Source organism: Megalopta genalis, chromosome 12 (assembly GCF_051020955.1).
Source record: "Megalopta genalis isolate 19385.01 chromosome 12, iyMegGena1_principal, whole genome shotgun sequence".
In the NCBI taxonomy this organism is placed as follows: domain Eukaryota; kingdom Metazoa; phylum Arthropoda; class Insecta; order Hymenoptera; family Halictidae; genus Megalopta; species Megalopta genalis.
The window spans coordinates 13977075-13998196 of NC_135024.1; the positions used below are offsets into that span (position 1 = coordinate 13977075).

At 36.3% G+C, this 21122-nt stretch overlaps 1 protein-coding gene across 1 annotated transcript; it reads right to left on the reverse strand.

Annotated features, from left to right (window-relative positions):
• On the reverse strand, window positions 1-19582 carry LOC117222945 (dynein axonemal intermediate chain 2-like). The gene is made up of 6 exons (XM_033475007.2): window positions 19410-19582; window positions 17144-17572; window positions 14327-14609; window positions 11399-11686; window positions 6666-7002; window positions 1-602 (listed from the first exon to the last, which is right to left on the reverse strand). Exons 1-6 carry the CDS (start codon window positions 19568-19570, stop codon window positions 1-3), a joined length of 2100 nt encoding a protein of 699 aa, XP_033330898.2. The 5' UTR covers window positions 19571-19582.
• Between the last annotated feature and the right edge of the window lie 1540 nt (window positions 19583-21122).

Here is a 21122-nt window from a genome sequence, read left to right on the forward strand (position 1 = left end):
TCACGGCACGTCTTCCATTTTGGATGTTCTTCTCGCAGCGGATATCCTAGGGTAGGTTCCCTTGGAATGCCGCTTCGACTCGAACTCTTTCACCTTCATCTTCAGTTCCTGCCATCGTCGCTGCTTTTCTTGTTCGATCAGTTCTTCCTCATCCTCCACCGTGACTTTGGTCCTCCTTCTCTTGCCGGCGCCTCTTCGTAACATCGAAATAGTCCGAGACCTCGCCTCTGGATGGTCAGGCATCTTCTCCGCCAGCTGATCACTGGACTCTGGATCCATCGCACTGGCTGTGCTCATCAGCGATTTCAGACTGATGGTCCTCTTCACCGCGCGGAAGCTGAGCTTGCCGGCTAAGATCTCCTCTTGCCACCTACGGATAGCTGACTTCGCTAGTGCCAGCTCCTTTTTCAGGATGTTCGGAGGCAGGAGACGTTGCTTCAGGATCTTCCTTCTCATCTCTTGCGTAGGCTTCTCGAACTGGTCCGTGAAATCGGCCAGCGTTTGATAGCTTTTGCTCTGAATCACGAACGGTGTTAGCATCTTTGGAGGCTTCAGATCCTCCACTGATATTTTCTTCTTCGGCTTGAGGCGCTTTCGTTTCCCTGGAACGTGCAACAGTTTCATTTTAACGGGGTTCTCCGGCTTAGAATCTTCGAAAAATCGTTTTATTTTTATTTTACTTTCTTCAAGAATATTGCCACCGAAATATATGTGCAAAAACATACGATACGACATACTGCATAGGGCATAAAAACTGATCAAAACATGTTCCGATCCATGCAGATCTACAGAAGAAGAGAAAAATCAAGGTCTTTTTTAAAAAAGAAAAAAGTTCTCTATATGGTCCCAGGCTAATAGGTTAGCTATAAGTGTGATTTTGATCTAAATGATACAAGAAAACTTTAAACGCGTTTTTCTTGAAACTATGTTTTCTGAATTGACAGCCATGATTTTTCGAGATCTACTTAACCGATTTTGTTCATATTTAGCATGTATCTTCGATAATGTGCCGCTGTAGTCCGTACAACTAAAAGAAACAATAAAAATCGATATTTCAGCTTGAAAGTGTTGCCATTTCTTTAATTATGAAATTGTTTCTCTCCTTTTAGTATCTGCGATAGCCAAACACGGCCTGATTAAGAATCTTTCTCGTTTCTTTATTTAGTACAACTAGACCGGCCGGGATCGTGGCAACCACGAGGGCATTTTTTTTTATACGCGATTGCGTACGAGGATCTTGACTATTTCTCGTTGCAGAAATTTGTACATATTATTGACAGTGTAACAAATATACATATAAAATACCGACGCAGGAAGTTGCATAATTTCTTTATGCAAAAATTGTGAAAAAATACTGAAAAAATGCGTTTTACATAGAAGACTCGTTTGAGTGAAGATTCCTTGGAATATAGAATATCTTCGTTGCAATATATAATTTTAGTGCAATTTCCTTTTCTAAAGAACTGTTGTTATTGTATTTAATACATATCAACCCGTTTTTTGTTTCTTCTATTGGAATGAAAGGATTGCGAATTTGCGCTTTCGATCAAGTTTCAGTTGTTTAAATGTTTATGTATATTCTACCATATATTTTTCAACTAAAATATTAGTGGAAATTTTTCAAATATGAAAAAGTATATTTTTTACAAACCCCGCTGTATTTTTAACAAGTACTAACTACACTTAGGATAAAGCATACTAAAACAACCCATTAGTAGCTGCTCTAAAAAATTGATAAATTACTTTGTAACAACTGTAAGCTGAGCTCGCGGTTAAACATCTTCTTTTAGATTGTTCATCGTACAACTATATCAGACAAAAAAGAATGCTTGGGCAGCTATGAATACACAGCAAAAATAGAAATCACTGTATACATTACATCTGCATGTAACCCTACAGATTGTAAACCCACAAGTGGTTGTTAATTGCTATTAAGCACAAATGCCGCAATAAATAAATAAGTGAAAAGAAAAGTTTCTTCAATACAAATTTCAAAAGTCACCATATTTTTGGCTGTATTTTATGAAAATCTTTACAAGAACATATAATTGTCTTGCAAGTTCGTGAAATCATTTAACACACCCGCTGAGGTGTTGCATAATAGAAGAATTTAGCACAGTTTCATAAATATAAAACGAGAGAAGAGTGATTAAATTTGCAATCGATTCAACAAGGACTGGATAATTAATTTCCACACGAAACAGCAGCTGACACTGCTCCCGTTCGAACGATTCCGTCAAATTCAGGGTGTTAAAAATCGCGAAATTAGGTAGTCTGCTCCAGAATCTGTTGAACGATTTATAGCATTCGTTAATTTCGCAAGGAACCCATTCATCGGATTAATTAAGAGGTTTACTGTGGCGATGGCCCCCAACGAGGTCCCCGGCAGACGCGAAACAAAATATTCGTTGCACGCGATCTTTCTACGGCCCTGATACTAATGAATTCCGTTCTAATTTGTAATCGTGAAACTCACTCGACCGCTCTCGACTGTTCCTTACAATTCCCGGCTCCTTCCGATATCCCATTTACATAATCTCGAATTAATTCGCGGCGAAAAATAAAACGGCGAAAGAAGCAGAAGAAGAAGGGGGAAGAGGAGGACGGAGGAGAGGAGGAAGGGTAGGGACGCTAGGTTGCGGCTGAGATTTCACATTGCCGAAGAGAAACCGGGAAGAAAGAGTATCCGGGTGCTCAAACAATGTGACTTCGATCTCCGGATCCAGATTCACACCCGGTTCGCGTGATTAGAATGCAGAAATCGCTTTTGCCGCGTCTCCCATCGCCGATGTGGAAATGAATTCAACGCGTGCGGCTCGAACTTTGCCGCGGACCGGTCCAACTCTATAAATTATCCTGTTTCACCATTTTGTTCCACGTTTCGAATAACCATTACATCCCACCAGAACTCCGTGCCTATTTTCGCAGTGGCGTACCGCGTTCGATTCGCAGGTGGCAACTCAAATTCAAAGTGTAAGATCTAAAACGTTTTCTATCGCGAAATGTAGTTTGTAAATCTATCCGCGGTTTCTGCCTCTTATACTAATTTGTTGTTGCTGAAGCTTGAAGTTAATGGAAGAAATCAATGTGTTTTTTCAATCGTGCGCCATTGGAAGAATCGTATAAAATATTTATCAATACTAAAGAACCGTTTCATACCAAGAAGTATCTTCCTGATTTTTGTCTACAGTATCTCTAAAAACATTTACATTAAAATCAGTTTTATATATACAATAGGAAGTTCCTTATCAACTTTTTTTATTGCGATTTGTTGTCGCACAATTACTGAGCAACTCTTGCCTGAAGAACGTTCTGAATAAAGATCTTTTATTCACAGAAAATATGTCACCTTTTTTCCATTCTTCTATACGATTATCTCGATTTTTTCCGCATTAGAGACAAACTAACAAAAAAATTGTTGAAAGGAAAGTTACACGGTAATTATATATGACAACTAATTGCAATAATAAAATTGATATGAAACTTCTTATTTAATGAAAGAAGTAAGATTATTTAAACTTCTGTAGATCTTAGATTTCACTTATTTTAGGTTTGAAACGGCTCGATCAAAAATGAATTATTTTTGGAGTTATTAATTGTTCAAAAGTCGCCCATTTGATGGGAAATTGTCTGGTGCCTTGATATTTGGCAACCTTATTTTTTGCAAATACTTCTTTTCTTGGCAGTTAAACCCTCGAAACGCTAAACCTATTATACCGGTAGTTGTAGAGGCTCTTTCACAGAGTACGAATTGAATAAATTGCTTAGCTCAGACACATAATAAAAACAACGAAAAGTGTATATTAATTTAAAAGTGTAGAAAAAAGTAATATATCTCACAGTGCAAGAAAAATTATCATTCGTTTTGCAGTATTTTTATCGTACAAGAACAAATCAAACAAGATTTTTACACACTTTTGACATAACATACGTCATTTTTGTGTCAACAACAACGAAAATACGTATATATTTCATTGTATTCACCATCGCCAAAGGAATAAAATATCTCTCTGGAATAAAAGATGGAAAGACGTTTAAAAAATTTGTCATTTGAATAAATCGTGTACTCCGAAGCAAAATATTCCACGAGTTATATGAAAAAAGTATTTATTCGAAGCACATAACAAATGTGGAATATAAAATACGAGAACGTCAAATATTTTCCTCGAACACTGTACAACATTAAAAACATATCGAAATCGGACCTCCGGCCGATTTCCCATGCGAATAAAATTTAATTATCCTCATGAACGACTCCGATAAATCAGACCGAAGCGGAACTGCACCGCGATCGAAGTCAGCAATTCGAGAATGTTTTCGAAAGATTTTACCGTGTAATTGTTTTAACCGATCGATTCGATCATCGATCAGCGGCGACCGATTGATCGTCGATTCGGACGACCGGATATCGTTTTTAAGTGATTTTTCGGGTAACAAAAATCGTTCCGCGGCTATAGGGAAGCAATCGCCGGGACAGGGAACGATAAATTCGGCATTAAATTTCGGGGAACGCTGGCACAGATCCCGGGACGATCGATACGGGATAGAATAAAGGCCAAGGATCACGGTGCAAGGTTTGTAACCTACATTCGTATCCCGTCGTCTCCTCCAGCTTGGAACCACTTTTCGAAATTCCGCGGAAATTATTGAATAGCAAAGAAGCTATATGCGGACCTCGAGTGACACTTCAAGTGTTCCTGTTTTATTTCCGACTTTCCGCGAGTAGCTGCGCTTCGGAGAGACTTCACTTAAACTCGTGAGAACCACTCGCTTCTGTACGTCGTATCGAGTGCGCTTGATCCCATAATGACTTATTTGAACATTTTTATTCCCGCCCACATAATCCGTCTGTCGCGGCCGATTCGATCCTCGATAAATCTGCATCGATCACTTGAAAGAAACGCCAACAGTTTGTGCGATTCACGGACGTTTGTACACGATTGAAGTCGAGATACAAAATTCATTGACCCTTTCATAGTGGAATAAGATTATGAATTTCGACAAGAAAGGATATGTAATTTTTTTTCATCGTTTTAAACGATTCTGTCGGTGGTAAGAAGTACAAAAAAGAACTCTAAAAGAGTTTTACAAGTGTTAGGGAGAAAAAAATGAATGAATCTTGTAACACGGATTAAATAAACATATATGTACACCGTAGTCCAATCGATCTCGAGACTCAATCTCGGCTTTCTACGTTTGGTATTTGATTTGGTATCTCGTGATTCATTGCGAAAAATTTAACGCTAAATCAATCATGATTGAACAAGCGGTTTCTCATTTTGCAATTGTAAACATTATAAAGACAGTTTCATGGGAAATGATCGATTAAATATCACTATAGCATAATATCTATATAAATTCTATGTAGATATTCTATATTCTATCTATAACTATATAATATCAAAATAAATATCACTATAAATATCAGCTAATACGATAAAACTATACAAGATTTGAATAATTTGGATTTTTTCGTTTTTATGGAACAATGCGAGCCAATCAATTGTACCCCTCGATAGATTTAGCGTTAAGACGCTAAGATGCTTCTTGAAATGCACAAAATTTGTTACTGTGTCATCGTCATTTTTCGTTCATTTTTATATGTGTATAGTAAGCTGTTTAAATTTCCTGTAAACATTCGAATATTCGATGTCATTAATTAATTAATTATTAGTTCATAAAGTGTCTGAAACCTTCTGTTCACTTCTTGAAACATTATACATTTGATGAACTTTAAATATTTACTGTTCATCCATAATGTTTCCAAAATCTCTGATTCTATTTTCTCAAATTTTACGTTCTGTGTAATTTTAAATAATGAATTATTAGTCCACAAAATATCCAAAACCATCGCAAAATATTTTCCAAAATATTCTACATTTAGCATTTGTGTAGATTTTCGTGACTTTGCACAAGTCAGTTTATATTCTGTTTTCCAGGTATCATAGTAAGCTAGAGATTCGAAGCATCGAATAAGAACTAGTCCGTCAGCTTCTCACCAATAAATTCAGTAAGAAACTAAAGTAACTCAAATGAATATGCACCAGAGAAATCAAATCTCCCTAGATCCACCTTATTAAAAAAGTTTCTGCAAAAATGCATCCCCTTTAAATGCATCCCCAACCAGCTTCGCAGCGACCATCCATCAATGAAAAAATTCGTTCGCTAGTTAACAAAGAAACTTCAGTGATTTACAAAGCCCATCGGCCTCCGTAATCTGTCTTCTAATTTTTGGATTCGCTCGAAGTCCTTGTTTCCTTCTGCGAGAAATCTCGCGCGAGAACTCCTCGAGAAGAGAAGACTGCGACGCTTCCATTAAGAATTAGAGAACGACGGGGACCGGGTGGGAAATATAATTTCGAGGAATCGAGTTCTCGAAAAACCGATCGGTTCTGGTGAAAAGGTTGCCGCTCGAAGTGGCGCCATTCATCGACGATCGGACAAAATAAGTCGTCCGCTCGGAGAAGTTCCAGCTGCTTCCGATTCCCCGCGCGGAATAAAGATTTCGCGTCGGTGGGCGTCGCGGCTCGAAACGAAGAAGAGGTCGAAGGGAAAACGGCGGGAGGGGAGGGGGAGGAAGATGGCGGAAACAGGCACGAAAGGAAATTGCATTTCATCGAATAAAACGCGATTTTCCGCAAACTTTCGACCAGAAACAGTCTTACCCATTACGTCCTTGCAACAAATTTCCGGCTTGCAGACTTCCAGCGGGCAAGTCTTCAAGATCGAGTAACGCCTCGCTCCCTTGCCCCTATGCCCGGCCTTATCGTCGGCCATGATGGGCTCTATCAACAAGTCCGATTCGGCAACTGTCAAGCTGGTTTTCCTCGGTCGCCTCGGCATCTTTCTCATCCTGATGGACTTTTGGCTCCTGACTTTCGGCAGATCGTCCTCCTCCTCCTGCTCGGACGGATCTTCCGACTTCATCACCACTCGCATTTCCAGCAACGATTGAACCGCCGCCTTGTCCTCCGGATCGATGTCCACCATTTTCTCAATCTCCTGCTCGAAAAAGCGAAGTTTCAGCTGTCGAACGATCCTCGGTATATTCGAGCATCACCTGCGATTCGCAGGCTGCGAATCCTTTTGCCGCTTTGCAGAGGCTAGGATACGATGCAGCGGTGCACGGTTAAATTTACGTCGATCCGAGAGTCAGCATGTAAATATAAACGCCACGGGGCACTTTATAAGGTGTCTGTAGGTGACTCGCGCGAGCACTCGATACCAGAACACTGCCTTCTTACTATCGCTGTTTCTCCAATTAAAGATAAACAGTCAGTTTTTTAATACGCGTGTCTACAAATATTTACGGATAAATTATACAAGATTTAACTGTAAACATATCTGTAATCGATCGGTGTGGATGGATAGTTGAATTCGGCCATAGCCAAAGACTCGGGTCAGAGATTAGATCAAAGACGATGGTTCAAGCCTCGAAGAGACTTAAACGGACTAAGCAGGAAAACGAGGTGTTTTTGGGTTTTATAATTCTTCAAAACCAAAATCTAGAAACTGATTGGCTAGTGGTGCAGATAGCGGGAAATCTCGAGCAGGTAACCATAATGGTGAGAGTTGGCGGGCCTACCATAAATTAAAGTAGGCCGCCGATGAGGTATTCGGTGCCCTAGGGTAGTGGAGCCAATTAGCCGAAACAACTTAAGCAACTTTTTTAGTTGACAGTTCTTAAAAACATAAAGAAAGATTTTCAAAGTTTCTTTTATTGGTATTAATTTTTAAAATATTAAATCTTCTTTGAATATTAGGAGAACGAAGATAAAAGGTTCTGGAACTAGTTACTGTGTATCTATTATCTACAAAGATCAGTTACTGTGCTCCATTTCTGAATACTTTGCTTTAGTTACTGTGCTCACTCCATGAATACTGATCATCGATAAATGTGCACAATAAAAATGTAATACCTAATATACTTCAATAAATTTTATTTTCTATAAAAAAATGTAAAATTATAATAAGTCATTCAAAAGTTCACATTAGAGATCATTGCTGTAACATTTTTCCTCTTCCAAGATATGACAGAGATGATTTGAGATTTGAGGTTATGTAAGCCTATTGCGTCGTAAACGGCACAGTAACTAACATTTCGAGTGAAAAATAGGCTCAGTTGCTGTGCACAGTAAATAAACTACTGAAATTGAAAGTAAACACAAAAATTCAAATAAATAATTACTGTTTTGTTTTTCCACAACCTTAATACGTTTCACCAATACAATTATCATTTTGATATCTTACCTAGAACAATTTATTTTACTGAATATTGATCTTCATATGTTCAGTATTTTCCTAAGTTTCTTTATAAACATTACAGAAAATTTCGCGAATTCGGTATAAGAAAAGTGAAATAATATTTGTTCTCTTTTAAGAATTTCCGTCTTGCATGTGTTTAATTTTAACCAATAAATAATTAATTGAATTCGAATAAAGAAATTTAATCTGTCTTGCTCCATAAATCTAAAGTTAATTATTATATTATGGCTCCACCACCTTATTGTACAGAGGTCCAAAAGAAATTGTCAACCTAACGGACGGGACTTTTAATTAAGTGCATAACGTTCCTTGAAGGAATAGATGTATTGTCTCGCTAACAATACGCCAAAAGGGGTTCTTTAGTAAACAAGATATTTCCAGCTTGAAACGGAAACAAAGTCGTTTATAAGAATACCAGGGTATTTATTCATGACTATAAGGGGATACCGACACCAGCAAAAAGTAAATGTGCAATAAAGAAAATTTCATTTTTCGTAATTATTGTCTTATTTGTGCAAATGTAGCATCAATGGATGGCTGAGATTTGTCTGATTAAAATGAATCCATACAAGATGTAATACGAATGAATTTGAGCTATTTTCGGATTAATTAATAAGTATTCGATAATAATATGTTTGCGAATAAACATAGTCCGATGTAAACGTATATTGAACTCATTTTAAGCTATCCATCCGTGTTACAATTATAAAATTGTATTTCACGAGAGTGGGTCGTTCAAATTTTAACCATTCGATTGTCGTGTAAATATAATCGTTCAATTTTTCGTGTAAATTTAACCGTGCGCCATTGTATTTTTTCCCTTGAGAAAAATTTCAGAATTTCTTGCGAATAATGAACGAATCTATAAATTCGTCTTGCGTAAAACTTTCTTTAAATCGATTCTGCAAGACGGAACCGAAAGACGTTCGAATGATCTAGTCGAATCTGACGTCTAGTCGGTACTGACAATGATTATTCACGAAATATTTAAACGTGTCATAATTAGACTGTAAAGTGTATGCATTTATGGTAACAATGTGGTATAAAATATATAAATATATAAAAAATAAAAATATGGTAAGTGCAACACAAAACGGTGATGTCATCGGAAGAATTAAAAAATGTTGCTACATTATTTTTAACTTATTCAAACTTTTTCAAATCTTCTGATTTGTATGATTATTCGATATTTATTCGTTATTTATTCGATATTTATTCGATCTACATAGCCGTGCATTATAAAACTAATACAAACGAATTGCAAAAATCAACTCTCTGCCTTTGATATTATATGGTTTTATATGTATAATGGAAAAGACTGTTTTCGTTCGCTTTTGCTTCCTTTTGTCAAGTTTGCTGTCAAGCTTTTGTCAAGTCGAGTAATTAATTCAATTAATTTTTTATAACAATCATTAATTCAATTTTTATAGCAATCTAATATTTAAGTACTGATTCGTGAACAAAAAGTTTTCAGAGGAATATTTCATACAGAAGTAATCGTGTAAAATACATAATTAATCCTCGAATAGCTGACGTAAATGTTCGGCACTGCGAGGCGACACCGAGTCATTCTTGACCCGTAGTTGAATGTTTAGTATACTTGCTTTGCACCTATCTCTTTGGTACAAGATATGATCTAATGATCTTTATAACACAGGGAAAAGAGGAGTTTGTCACAACAATGTTCAATTTAATAAAGATATTTTCAAATTTCTAATCAACGGTGACCCGTAATTTTTACGTCAGTTCAACTTTTGGTATATTATAATAAAATAAATGTACAAACAGGGTGTTCAGTAACTGATGGTACAACCGGAAGAGAAAACATTCTACATGCAAGAATAAGTCACAAAAGACAATAAAATTTTTTCATTCAAGACTTTGTTTTCGAGAAAATTGAGTTTGCAGAAGCGTCAAGTTTACGTGGCGTGTAGTACGGCTAAAAGTAGAATTGGTGTGTCACGGCCAGACGTGTCAATTTATTCCTGTTCAATAGTACCATTTTTCAATCTAATTTTTCTCGAAAAAGGAGCCTTAAATGAAAAAATATTATTCTACATTTTTGTTTTCTATGTCTATGTAGAATCAGCTCCCAGCCCCCTCCTGGTTGTACCACCAGTTACTGACCACCCTGCAGGTGGTTATTATACATATTGATAGGTACAGTGACTTTTATTAATATTCGGCTACTTTTCAAAACGGAATACAGTAAATTCTCCCTAATTGACGCTCAGATTGTACGAAAAAAAATGGACAATTTCGGAAGAGGAGATGCGATTATTCGAGCCTTGTGGCCCGCGTTTATAACAGTTAATAATCGGAAATTATATAATAATCGTATCCCCTCTTTTCAAATTGTCCATTTTTGTGCACAATCTGAGCGCCAATTAAGAAGAATTTACTGTAACTGTTTTAAAACGGGACTACTTTGTTACAATTTTGCTATTACTTGCAATGACGAAACAAAAATATTTAACTCTCGTTTTTTAACTTTTTTATCCGTGGTTAGGACGAAAATTCAAAAAATGCCTTTCGTAAATCTCGGTAACTTATATGTGTGCTGAAAATGTCATCGAAATCTATCAGATCTCTGATAGTTATCGGTCGAATGTGTCAAAAATCGGGACAAAACTGCGATTATCGCGATCTTTAATTATTTACTGCACGTGCTAAGGTCGACCGATTTCGACGAAATTTTCAGCAAGCAAATATGTTGCCGAGTTCTACGAAATGCATGTTTTACATTTTCGTTATAGTCTCAGCTAAAAAAGTTTAAAAAAATGGAAGTTCTTTTCTTTTCTTTTATCATTCCAAACAACAGCAAAATTAAAAAAAGCATTCCACTAATTGTCTAGAAGACTAGTACCTTTGTCATTTGAGATTAAAAATTCAAGTCGTTTAGCCCAGTTTTGAAACAGTTATATTCTGTTCTGAAAGGCGTCCGAATAATAATAAGAATCACCGTATATCAGAAAAATCTTCCGAATGCAAAAGGTTCAAAATTGACGAGAGAGACTTTTTCATTCGTTGCCGCGTTTAAGAAGCTGAAAATACAATATCGTCCAGCTTCTATTTTATGGTACACTATAGATCGATTACAATAGACCAATATTGTGATTTTCGTGTAACCTACCGCTTCGACGATTTCAAAATAACGTTTTTGCGCCTCGATCAGATCGACATCGACCAGAGCGGATTCCTTCCTCTTCGACCTAACCCTCTTCAGTTTCTTGTCCTCCTTCGGTTTCTTCTTCGTATCCTCGATCTTCTTCTTTGCCTTCGGTTCCTCCTTCGCTTTGATCTTTGCTTTCGGCTTTCCCACATGTTCGACCGGCCCCTCGTCGATGGTACTACGATACAACCGTATTTCCCTCAGCCGGTTATCCAACACCCTCTCGAATCTGTTGGCCCCCTCCATGTACTAGGGAAGAACGTAAACGCGGTCTTGTACATTCCGAGAACTCACCGGGAATCGATTTCCCTGTAAATGCTCTGGATGCCTCGCTCTTTGAAGTCTCCCGATTAAATTTTTCGACGGTGAAACTAATCTCGCGATACCAGAGAGGCACCGCAAGGAGGCATTACCTTCTTGATACCGGTCGATCATTCAGTCGTTAAGACTGCCACTTGAAGACCGGGAAAATACAACCCCTAGCAAAAAGTTTCCGATCATATACGCTAATGTACAATTTGTAAACAATATTCGCATTTTGGAGTTATAAAATGCGTTTCTTATATGCAGATGAGACGATTGGGGAACGTAGATGGGATCTAAATAAAGTAAATGAATACATCATAACATAATCTTTCATTTATTATTAAAAAGAAACCGAAGAGAAAACAAAGTGTTACGTAGGATAAAAATTTTCTATCAATACAAATGTTGCAGAAAAGTTTCCGATCATTGAGTTATATTACCACGTGCTCGTATGACACTTTTAATGACTCGGGGCATTGACCTTGCTAAGTTTTCACAATACCTAGGCGAAATTTCTTTCCACGCCAATTTTATCGCATGTCGAAGTTCCTCCTTAGTTTTTGATTTTTTCTCGCGAATCAATTTTTTTAATTTTGCCTACATGTTCTCGATTGGGTTCAAATCGGGACTGTTCGCAGGCAACTTCAATATTTTAATATGATTTTGCTCTAAACAGATTTTTACTAATTTGCTGCGATGACAGCTAGCGTTGTCGTCTTGGAAAATGAAATCTGGAGAATCTCCGAACTACTCTTCTATGCTTGAAATTAAGAATTCGTTTAAAATATTAATATATGTTTCTGCGTTCACGTTCTGGTATACAATGCATAGTTTTCCTACTCCCATTTCTGTCATACAACTCCATACTATATAAGATTGCGGACATTTTTGTTTATAATTCATGCAATCTTCATTAAATTTTTCGCGAGATCTCCGCCAAACAAATTTTCTTTCGTCATCCCCTGTTTCAAGACAAACATGAGTCTCGACACTAAATATTACTTTGCATCAGTCCTCTACAGTCCAACTTGCGTGTTCCTCACACCACTTTAAGCCTTTTTTCTTGTGTTCCTTTGTGAGTAAAGGTTTTATTTTTGCCTTCCGAAATGAGAGAAACCCCTTTCATTTAATCGATTTCCGACAGTACGGTCACAGACGCTCGAAGACCACTGTTCACTTATTTGTTGTGATGTTGCTCGCCTCATATTTTTAACAATTGCACGCAATTTTTTATCGTCTTTTCTACTCACTGCACGAGACGACCACTTTTCTTACGGTCAGATACATTGCCTCTTTCATTATACTCCTTTTTTATATCACTTATCGTATTCTGACTATATCCTATAATTTCTACGACTTTTTTTTGACTATTACTTTGCTTGAGAAGTTCGATTACTCTTAACTTTAAATCGTTTGAATGTAACTTACACGATGCCCTATTGCACACGTCCGTCTTACTTATCCCCTAACTGAAATGATTTGTATTTCAGATGCCTCAGCGGTAAAAGCGTATGTTTACATTTTCATAGGCTCGAGTTGTGCTTACGCCTGTTTCGTCCACTTGAAACATTCATGGAGCTAGTTATAATATTTGAACGATGATCGGAAACTTTTTTTCGAACATTTATACTGGTCAGAAACTTTTTTCTTCATAACATTTTGCTTTCTCTGTGGTTTCTTTTTGATAACAAATGAAAAATTGCGGTATTATGTATTTATTTACTTCGTTTAGATCCTACCTACGTTTTCTATTCGTCTTACCTGCATAAAAGAACATTTTATAATTCTAAAATGCAATTCTTCGTAAATTTTATACAATCGTATATGATCGGAAATTTTTTGTCAGAGGTTGTAGTTATTCGAATTCAAACCAACCCAAACCCTAGTTGTGCTCAAAATAATTTATCGCAGTTATACCATACAATAATAAGTAATACCTTATAATGTTTTATTAATGTACTTTTATCATAATAAAATTATGTTAATCTTATAAAATTTTAGTGTTATTAAGATTACAACGTTATTTTCGCATCGATGTATGAAATATATGGATCCGTATTTCGTCGTTGAGATTAACTCGACAAATTGATCCGGGCATATATTTTGCAACACGGACAGTAAGTGTCGCACCTTTTGCAGTGTCGAGAGGCAGATAATGGGTCAACTTTTATTCCGAGGAATGCTTTTATACCACCGTATATAATTTGTATTGAGATATCATATTTTTAAGAAAATATGTTTACATAGATATGTTCACGTATTAATGCCCTGAATGAGATGGATAATGTACTTCCAATATTTGATAATTAGTTTAAAAAGCCTTCTATTTAACCTCTCGAAAATTTACATTGCAGATAGTACGATTTTATTGCAACATTTTCAATCTACTCAGATTTCCATAATACAAAAGGAAGAATAAGAACTTTTTTTTTGAAACAGAAATGAATTTTGAATCAATTGGTAAAAAATTTATCAGATGTTGATGACAAATGGTGTACAACTGTCTCAATTCGAATTTCTATTGTAACTATGTTTAGCAACATGATTTTTATAAAGAAATGTAAATTTGCAAAAAGTACTCACACTAAGTAAGTGACCTTTGTCTTCTCTGCTGAACGAGGTGAGACCTTCGAGACATTCCAATATGTAAACCGTGCCTTTCGAGCTGCCAACGGCAATCAATTCGCCCTCATCGTTAGGGCTGATCGCGGTCAAGCTATCGCTGCAGACGTGAATCGAAGCCAATGGGTTTTGCATACCCGTCAGAATATCGTACGCTTCCAGCAGGCCATCTTTATTCGTGGTGAAAAATATCGAACCCCTAGATCTGCTCCAACAGCCGCCAGTCAAGCTCACTTTCTGCTCGCTGCTCAAAATATTGTATCGATCACTCTCTTGTAACATATGCATTGTGAAAATAATTTTGATTTTATGCGGGAAGAATCGTTCAATCGTTTCTCATAATCCAGGAAAAACTTTTAACGCTTCGACTTCTAACAACCACAACAATTTTATAAAATTAAAGTTTCTTATTCAAGGATTATTCCATCTTTTCCCTCCATCTATGGAATTTTGTTCAAAGTGAAATATGATGTAGCTCGTACGATATTAGGGGGATTTGAGCCGTCATTTGGCTAGTTTCGAATAAAAAAAATATACAGGCGTCTGAAACTTATGATTTTTGCCCATTTTTACGAAAATGGGTGGTACTTAGGAATTTCTCTTTCGGAAACTATTGGTCGCATCGACATACACTTTTTTTCGTTGTCTTTGGAAGAATCCATCTTTCTAAATAAATTTCGATCACCTTGAAAAATTGTTTTGAAAACATCGTAAATTACAAACAAACCCTTATTTTGTAAATGCGAGTTCGAAGTCTCGTGTTTCTAAAAGATCTAAAAAAATACTATAGAAATTCTTGGATTTTTCTCTACAAAAATATGTGTTAATATGTGTTAAAAAGACAGTTCAGGTAAATGGACCGCGCGATCCGTTATGACGGTCGGCGAACCGAACCACTATCAACCTATAACGGAGTATAAAAACATAATTCATGAAGCTCACAATCACTATGATAGTATCATTTATATCGGCAGAAGCCAATGACACCTTTTTTAAAAATAATCCTGCAGGGATTACACGGGGGGCATACGGCTTTGCATGAGGAATCACCGGTACATGAATACTATGCCTGCTGTCCGCTAAAGCAAATCTAACTCATCACAATAACGATTTTGGAGTTGCTAACGGGGCGCATCGCCATATTCGACGCTTCACTGTGACTTTATATGTGACATATATTTTTGTAGAAAGAAGTCCAAGGAAAAAATACTATAGTATTTAAAGAAAATTTTTAAAAACACGTCCCCGAAGCTGTATTTTAAAAATAAGAATCTGTTTATAATTTTTGAAATCGTTAGAACAATTTTTTAATCAGATCGAAATTTATTTAAAAAGACGGATCCTTTCCGAGTATGTACAATGAAAAAAAGTGCATGTCGATACGACTAATAGTTTCCGAGATAAAAATTCCTAAGTATATCACCCATTTTCACAAAAATGGACAAAAATTGTTAATTTCAGAGGCCTGTATTTTTTAAACAAATTCGAAATTAGCAAGATGATGATCCCCTCTAATATCTCATGGATTACATCATATTTCAATTTGAACAAAATTCCATACATGGGAAGATAAAAGTGATCAATTTGGTGTGGAATGACTCTGAAGCAAATAAAAATTGAAAAGTTGTGTTCTATGACGTCAATTGCTTCGCCAAATATTTTTACGTTTTGCAGATCAAATTTGTGCGACATCATCGAAAATGAACTATGACATTTTCCAAGATCATTTTTACGGCAGCGAATTCTGATATACAGGATGTTCCATAATTACTTTATCAGCCGAAAATGGGAGATACCTGAGGTCATTTGCAGTAACTATTTCCTTAGCGAAAATGCAATCCGTGGCTTTGATTACGAGTTATTAACGAAAAACACTGGCCAATGGGGTGCAAGCACAGCTGGCGCAAGGAGGCTGAGCCAACGAGCGGTCGAAGCCCAATTCCGCTGATTGGCTCGGCCGCCTAGCACTAGGCGAGCTCGCCTCTCATTGGTCAGTGTTTTCCGTTAATAACTTTTAAACAAAGCCGCGGATTGCATTTTCACTAAAGAAAAAATTACTTGAAATGAGCTCAGGAATTACCCCTTTCCGGGTATTAACATAATTATGGAACACCCTGTATTTTAAACATCGTTCAAACTGTAAATGTCATATAAAAGCCAATAAGTTGAATAGCATTCGTATAAAATGTAATAAAAGTAGATCGAAGGAAATGTCTCATTTTAAGAGTTAAACTAGCTTCGAGCGCAAAGGGGTAAAATGAAAATATTTTTATCCAATTAACACTCAGCGAACTTTAGTTTCATTCTTATATCTCGTTATGCATATTTTTTGAATTTTATAAATAAATCTAGAAATTGTTAGACCAACTAAAATACTAATTCTTATATTAGTAATTCGATTGGGTTAAAAACAACATGAAACTGTGTCACATTTTATAAAATTATGTCGCATTGATCTCTTAGTATTCTTAAGCAAAATACTGCAGATCTTTATGCATTTACGATACGCGCTAAATATTCAAATAAAGCAGTGCATGTATATTGTTAAAAATATACGGAACAACTATCGTATTTGCAGTACAAACAATCGAAAGAAATTTTTCTGATTTTTATGAAATAATTCATGGAACTAGATTTTTGATCCAATTCGGAATAAACAATCTATATAAGACAGAAAATAAATGTACTCGGCGAAGTGCATAATTAGTTTGATACGTAAAATAGGTAGGTTCGAGGTGTGAAAAAAATATTAGTGAGAAGTCAATGAGAAAATGGTACCGGGTATTGAACAGGTAGCTTTCCCTCGTGTCCTCCGACCATATTTTAGCCGACCAATCGCCTATCGATAGGAAATTCTTCGGCACGAACGGATTTCTGTCTAAAGCGTGCACAGCCCCGGTATAGCATTCGAACTTCATCGTAAACTGTTCATCGGGTGAAATATTTTTCCTGTTGATGTTGAAGACGAGGCCGTTCACCAAACCGACTAAAAATTTATTGCTCATCGTATGCTCGTAGTGAAGCGCCGTGATGCCGACTGCCTTGAATCTGTTGGCTCGCCTTGGATTGTCCAAATCCATAACCATAACGCTGATGGGTGTATTCATGAACCTAATGTCCCACCACATGACTGTGCCGCCGGAGCAAGACGAGAAGAACTCGGTGTTGGCCTTGGAAGACGTCCATAGGCATTTTGTCGCTGGATTTCTTTGTATTAACAACAAAAGAATAGTTTTAAATTAAGGAGGAGATTATTATGCAAGAGAGAGACCTAGATGATGTCGAGCTGTGGAACCTTTTGCATAGTTATTTTGATACGATGCAGTATTGTAAACAAATTTTTGTTGCGCACCGAGTTTGATGGCGTTTTCTTTGAAGAGCGTCGATTGAAAAATGTTCTTTGTCTACAACTTTTAACTCTACTATATTCAGTTTACGTATAATAAATTTCTAAAAATTACTCTAAAATTTTCCAGAGAGGGATTCGAAGTTATAAGAAAACCTAAAAAGTTTCATAAAATATTACAAAAACAGCAGAGTAACGTTAAGCTGGTGCACGAGAAAATGACAGAATTGAAGTGTCATGATTGCAATAAGTAACTATTGAAATTATACAAATAAAATCGCGATAAACTTTACTAAAAAGCTTTCCTCTAATAAAATCATTTTGCTAGATTAATTTTTATTTCTATAACAAACGTATCATTTGCTACTTTACACTGCGCGGTGTAATATATGTAATAACAACGTTCCTATTGTGATAGATTGTTATTTTCACGCTTCGTGCGACGCGACATTATCTGCCGCTCGCCGCTGGTCAAACAAACGCATAAATTTCGTTTAATGAAGTCTGAAATTCAAACTCGTTACCCGATAAAATATGTGGTTCGGGCGAGGAATTTCGAATGCGCTGCACGGTGTTATAAAGTTTCTGCCGAGTTTGTCGTAGCCAGTATCAGTCGCATTGCTGCGAAGATAACAAGCACGAATTATGCCTGACCAGCGAAACCGTTGTGCCGCGATTTCATTTTCTCGAAACATTAACCGAAAACGGTCTTTCCGAAAGATTAAATATCTTCAACATCATTTTATTTGAAACCAACAACTCGGGTGGATATATTTTTATAAATACCTTTTTCAAATATGACTAGTCAATTTAATTTTCTATCCGAAACAAAAATTCTTGTCACTGTTTAATCGTAGAGTAGTCGTTGCTATTTTTTAAACCAGTGATACAATTTATGCGAGTGATACACCGATATATTTTAAACCAATGGTACTATTGTTTAATAAGCAAAGTGATCGTTACTAGTTTTTAAACTAGTGATACAGTATTTTATTAAATATATTCACAGGGTGTTCCACGTAACTGTTGCTGCGATTTTTCGAGAACTTCCGATAGTCCGAGAAAAAAATGTTCCGAACGAAAATTAAATAGTTTTTGGACAGCTGCAGATTGCAGTATTAGATTATACCAAAAAAACCAAAGCCACCTTCTTTTTCTTAAAAAATTGCATGGTATACGTTTCATTCTATACAGGTTTACAACTTGTTGTACCATGACCTTCGGATGATTTTGACGTCGCAAAAATGAATTCAATGAAGCAATATTTTCGTTGAAAATTGTTTTAGTTTACAGTACATCAAGATCATTTTTTTGAGTAAAACGTTCTTTCTTACATTTTTTATTTTGCAATCTGTGGCTGATCGAAAACTGATCAACTTTTGTTTGAAACATCTTTTTGTCAGACCGCGGAAGTGCTCGAAAAATTGTGGCGTCTACTTACTATTTTTTAAACTACACTGTTTAAAATAGTAACACGTTTTGTAAACCAGCTAAAAGCGATACAAGATTTTGAAGAAATTGATATAGTAATTTGCTCGCGATAAATTGGTAGCAATTTAAATATTGGCAGTCCAATAATTTAAGCGGAGGTCAAATGTGTCAGCGGTGAAAAAGACGTGATCAGAATACGTGACTTTTACATTCCCTGCGAAGCATCTATTCTGAAAAGGTAAGATTTATGTGAGTTGGAAAGGATACCTATGACTGTAGTAAATGTCCGACGTATGCATCGGTTTCCCGCCGATTCGGATGTCCCAGCAGCACACTTGTCCGGACATATGACCACTGATCAACATCGATATATCTCGGGGATTGAATTGAAGCGAGAGCATCGCCGAAGACGACTCCAATTCGATCATCGGTTTGTTAGCGTTACCTGCACCGGGGAGGGAAGTTGAAATTTTCAGGGAAACGTAACATATGATCTTCGATACTTCAATGTGTTCGCATTTTCGAAAGTAGCTATTAGACTGCAGATCTTTATCCATTTATGCAATATGAAGACTTCTAAAATGCAAGAAGCTGTATATATATTATCAAGGTCTAGTAGCATTTTTATGGATTCTTTGTGGAAGCATTTCTTTAATTCTGATTTTGGTAAAATAGTGTACATGAAAATAAGAATTAGCATAAAGATTCGCAGTCTAATAATAATACGCAAACGTAAACACAAGAACGAATTCATGCATCTGTATATAATAAATTCTTTCCAATTGTTGATTCAATTTGGAATTCTGATTGTCAGCAACTGTAAGGTCGAAGCACAAGGCTCCAATAATCGTAATTCCTCTTCCCGAATTGTCCATTTTTGTTTATAAACTGAGGGACAATTGGAGAGAATTTACTGTATTGTGTGCAAAACGAAACACAAGAAAGTATTTTACGTTATCAATATAACATTTTCAATTTATTTTTGGTATAACGAGTTTTCTCCCTTTCAACTCAATGTTTCTATCCTCAATATCCTATGAAAAATATTTTTAGGTAAATAATTTAAATATTTTAAATCTTTCTACGTAAATAATTTTATAAAAAATTATAATCTACATATATTACATTATTAAATTATAATTTAAACATATTGAATTATTAAATTATAATTAAAATGTATGAAATTATTAAATTATATAATTCGTATAAAGATCCACAGTCTTGTAATTATCTATCTTATCCTGAAGGAAGCCTATTTGATAAGGTTCATAATGACCTTTCTGCACCAAAGAGCAGCTTAAGAATTGTCCTTTGGATTGCAATCTTCAAAGAAATTATTATTATGCTGTTCAATATAACTCGATGATTAACGGAGAAAATCGCTGTCTTCGTTAAAAAATTCATCGAAAGCCCAAAAAATTAATTAAGGAACTACAATTAAATAGTTTTACTCCGGCAGATATTCTAACAAAAATCGCGCAAATGGAACAGTTTTGTTTAAAACAAGTCTGACTAACCGTTTCCAAGGTCGGTTCCGGTATGAAATTCTTGCGGAAGAATTTCCGCAAGTAATTCTAACCGCGGTCTAAATTATAATCGCGCCTTCTCGCTGCGTGTGGTACAATTTGTGTACCAATTTGTCCGATTCAAGGAATTATCGTCAGCGGCACGCGTAACTAACTAATGAATTTCGCGTGGAATTCCGCGGAGCGTGAAGATTTCGAAATTCGAGCCGGATAAAAAAAATCACGAATTCAATAGCACGCATTTGACCCGAATTTTTTTCGGTTAACCTGACACGCGTCCGCGGCATCGGATCGATTAACCGACAGCGCGAGCGGTGCCGAGCGGAATCAGTGCCGATGATTAACACCTCCTGTCTGATCGGAACACTTTTCGACAAATTGTAAATTTCAGTAATTAAAACGTCAACGGTGACACCATCAAGCCGAGCTTGGGCGATGGAGACGTTCGAACGAG

Bases quoted from the DNA above. Each gene is read 5' to 3' on its own strand.
- LOC117222945 (XM_033475007.2), bottom strand. From the start codon at position 19,570: ATGATCGAATTGGAGTCGTCTTCGGCGATGCTCTCGCTTCAATTCAAT. The intron at 11,687-14,326 runs GTGAGTACTTTT...GTTCTTCCCTAG, and splicing joins ACAAAGGTCACTTACTTAGT to TACATGGAGGGGGCCAACAG. The intron at 603-6,665 runs GTAAGACTGTTT...TGCACGTTCCAG, and splicing joins TTGTTGCAAGGACGTAATGG to GGAAACGAAAGCGCCTCAAG.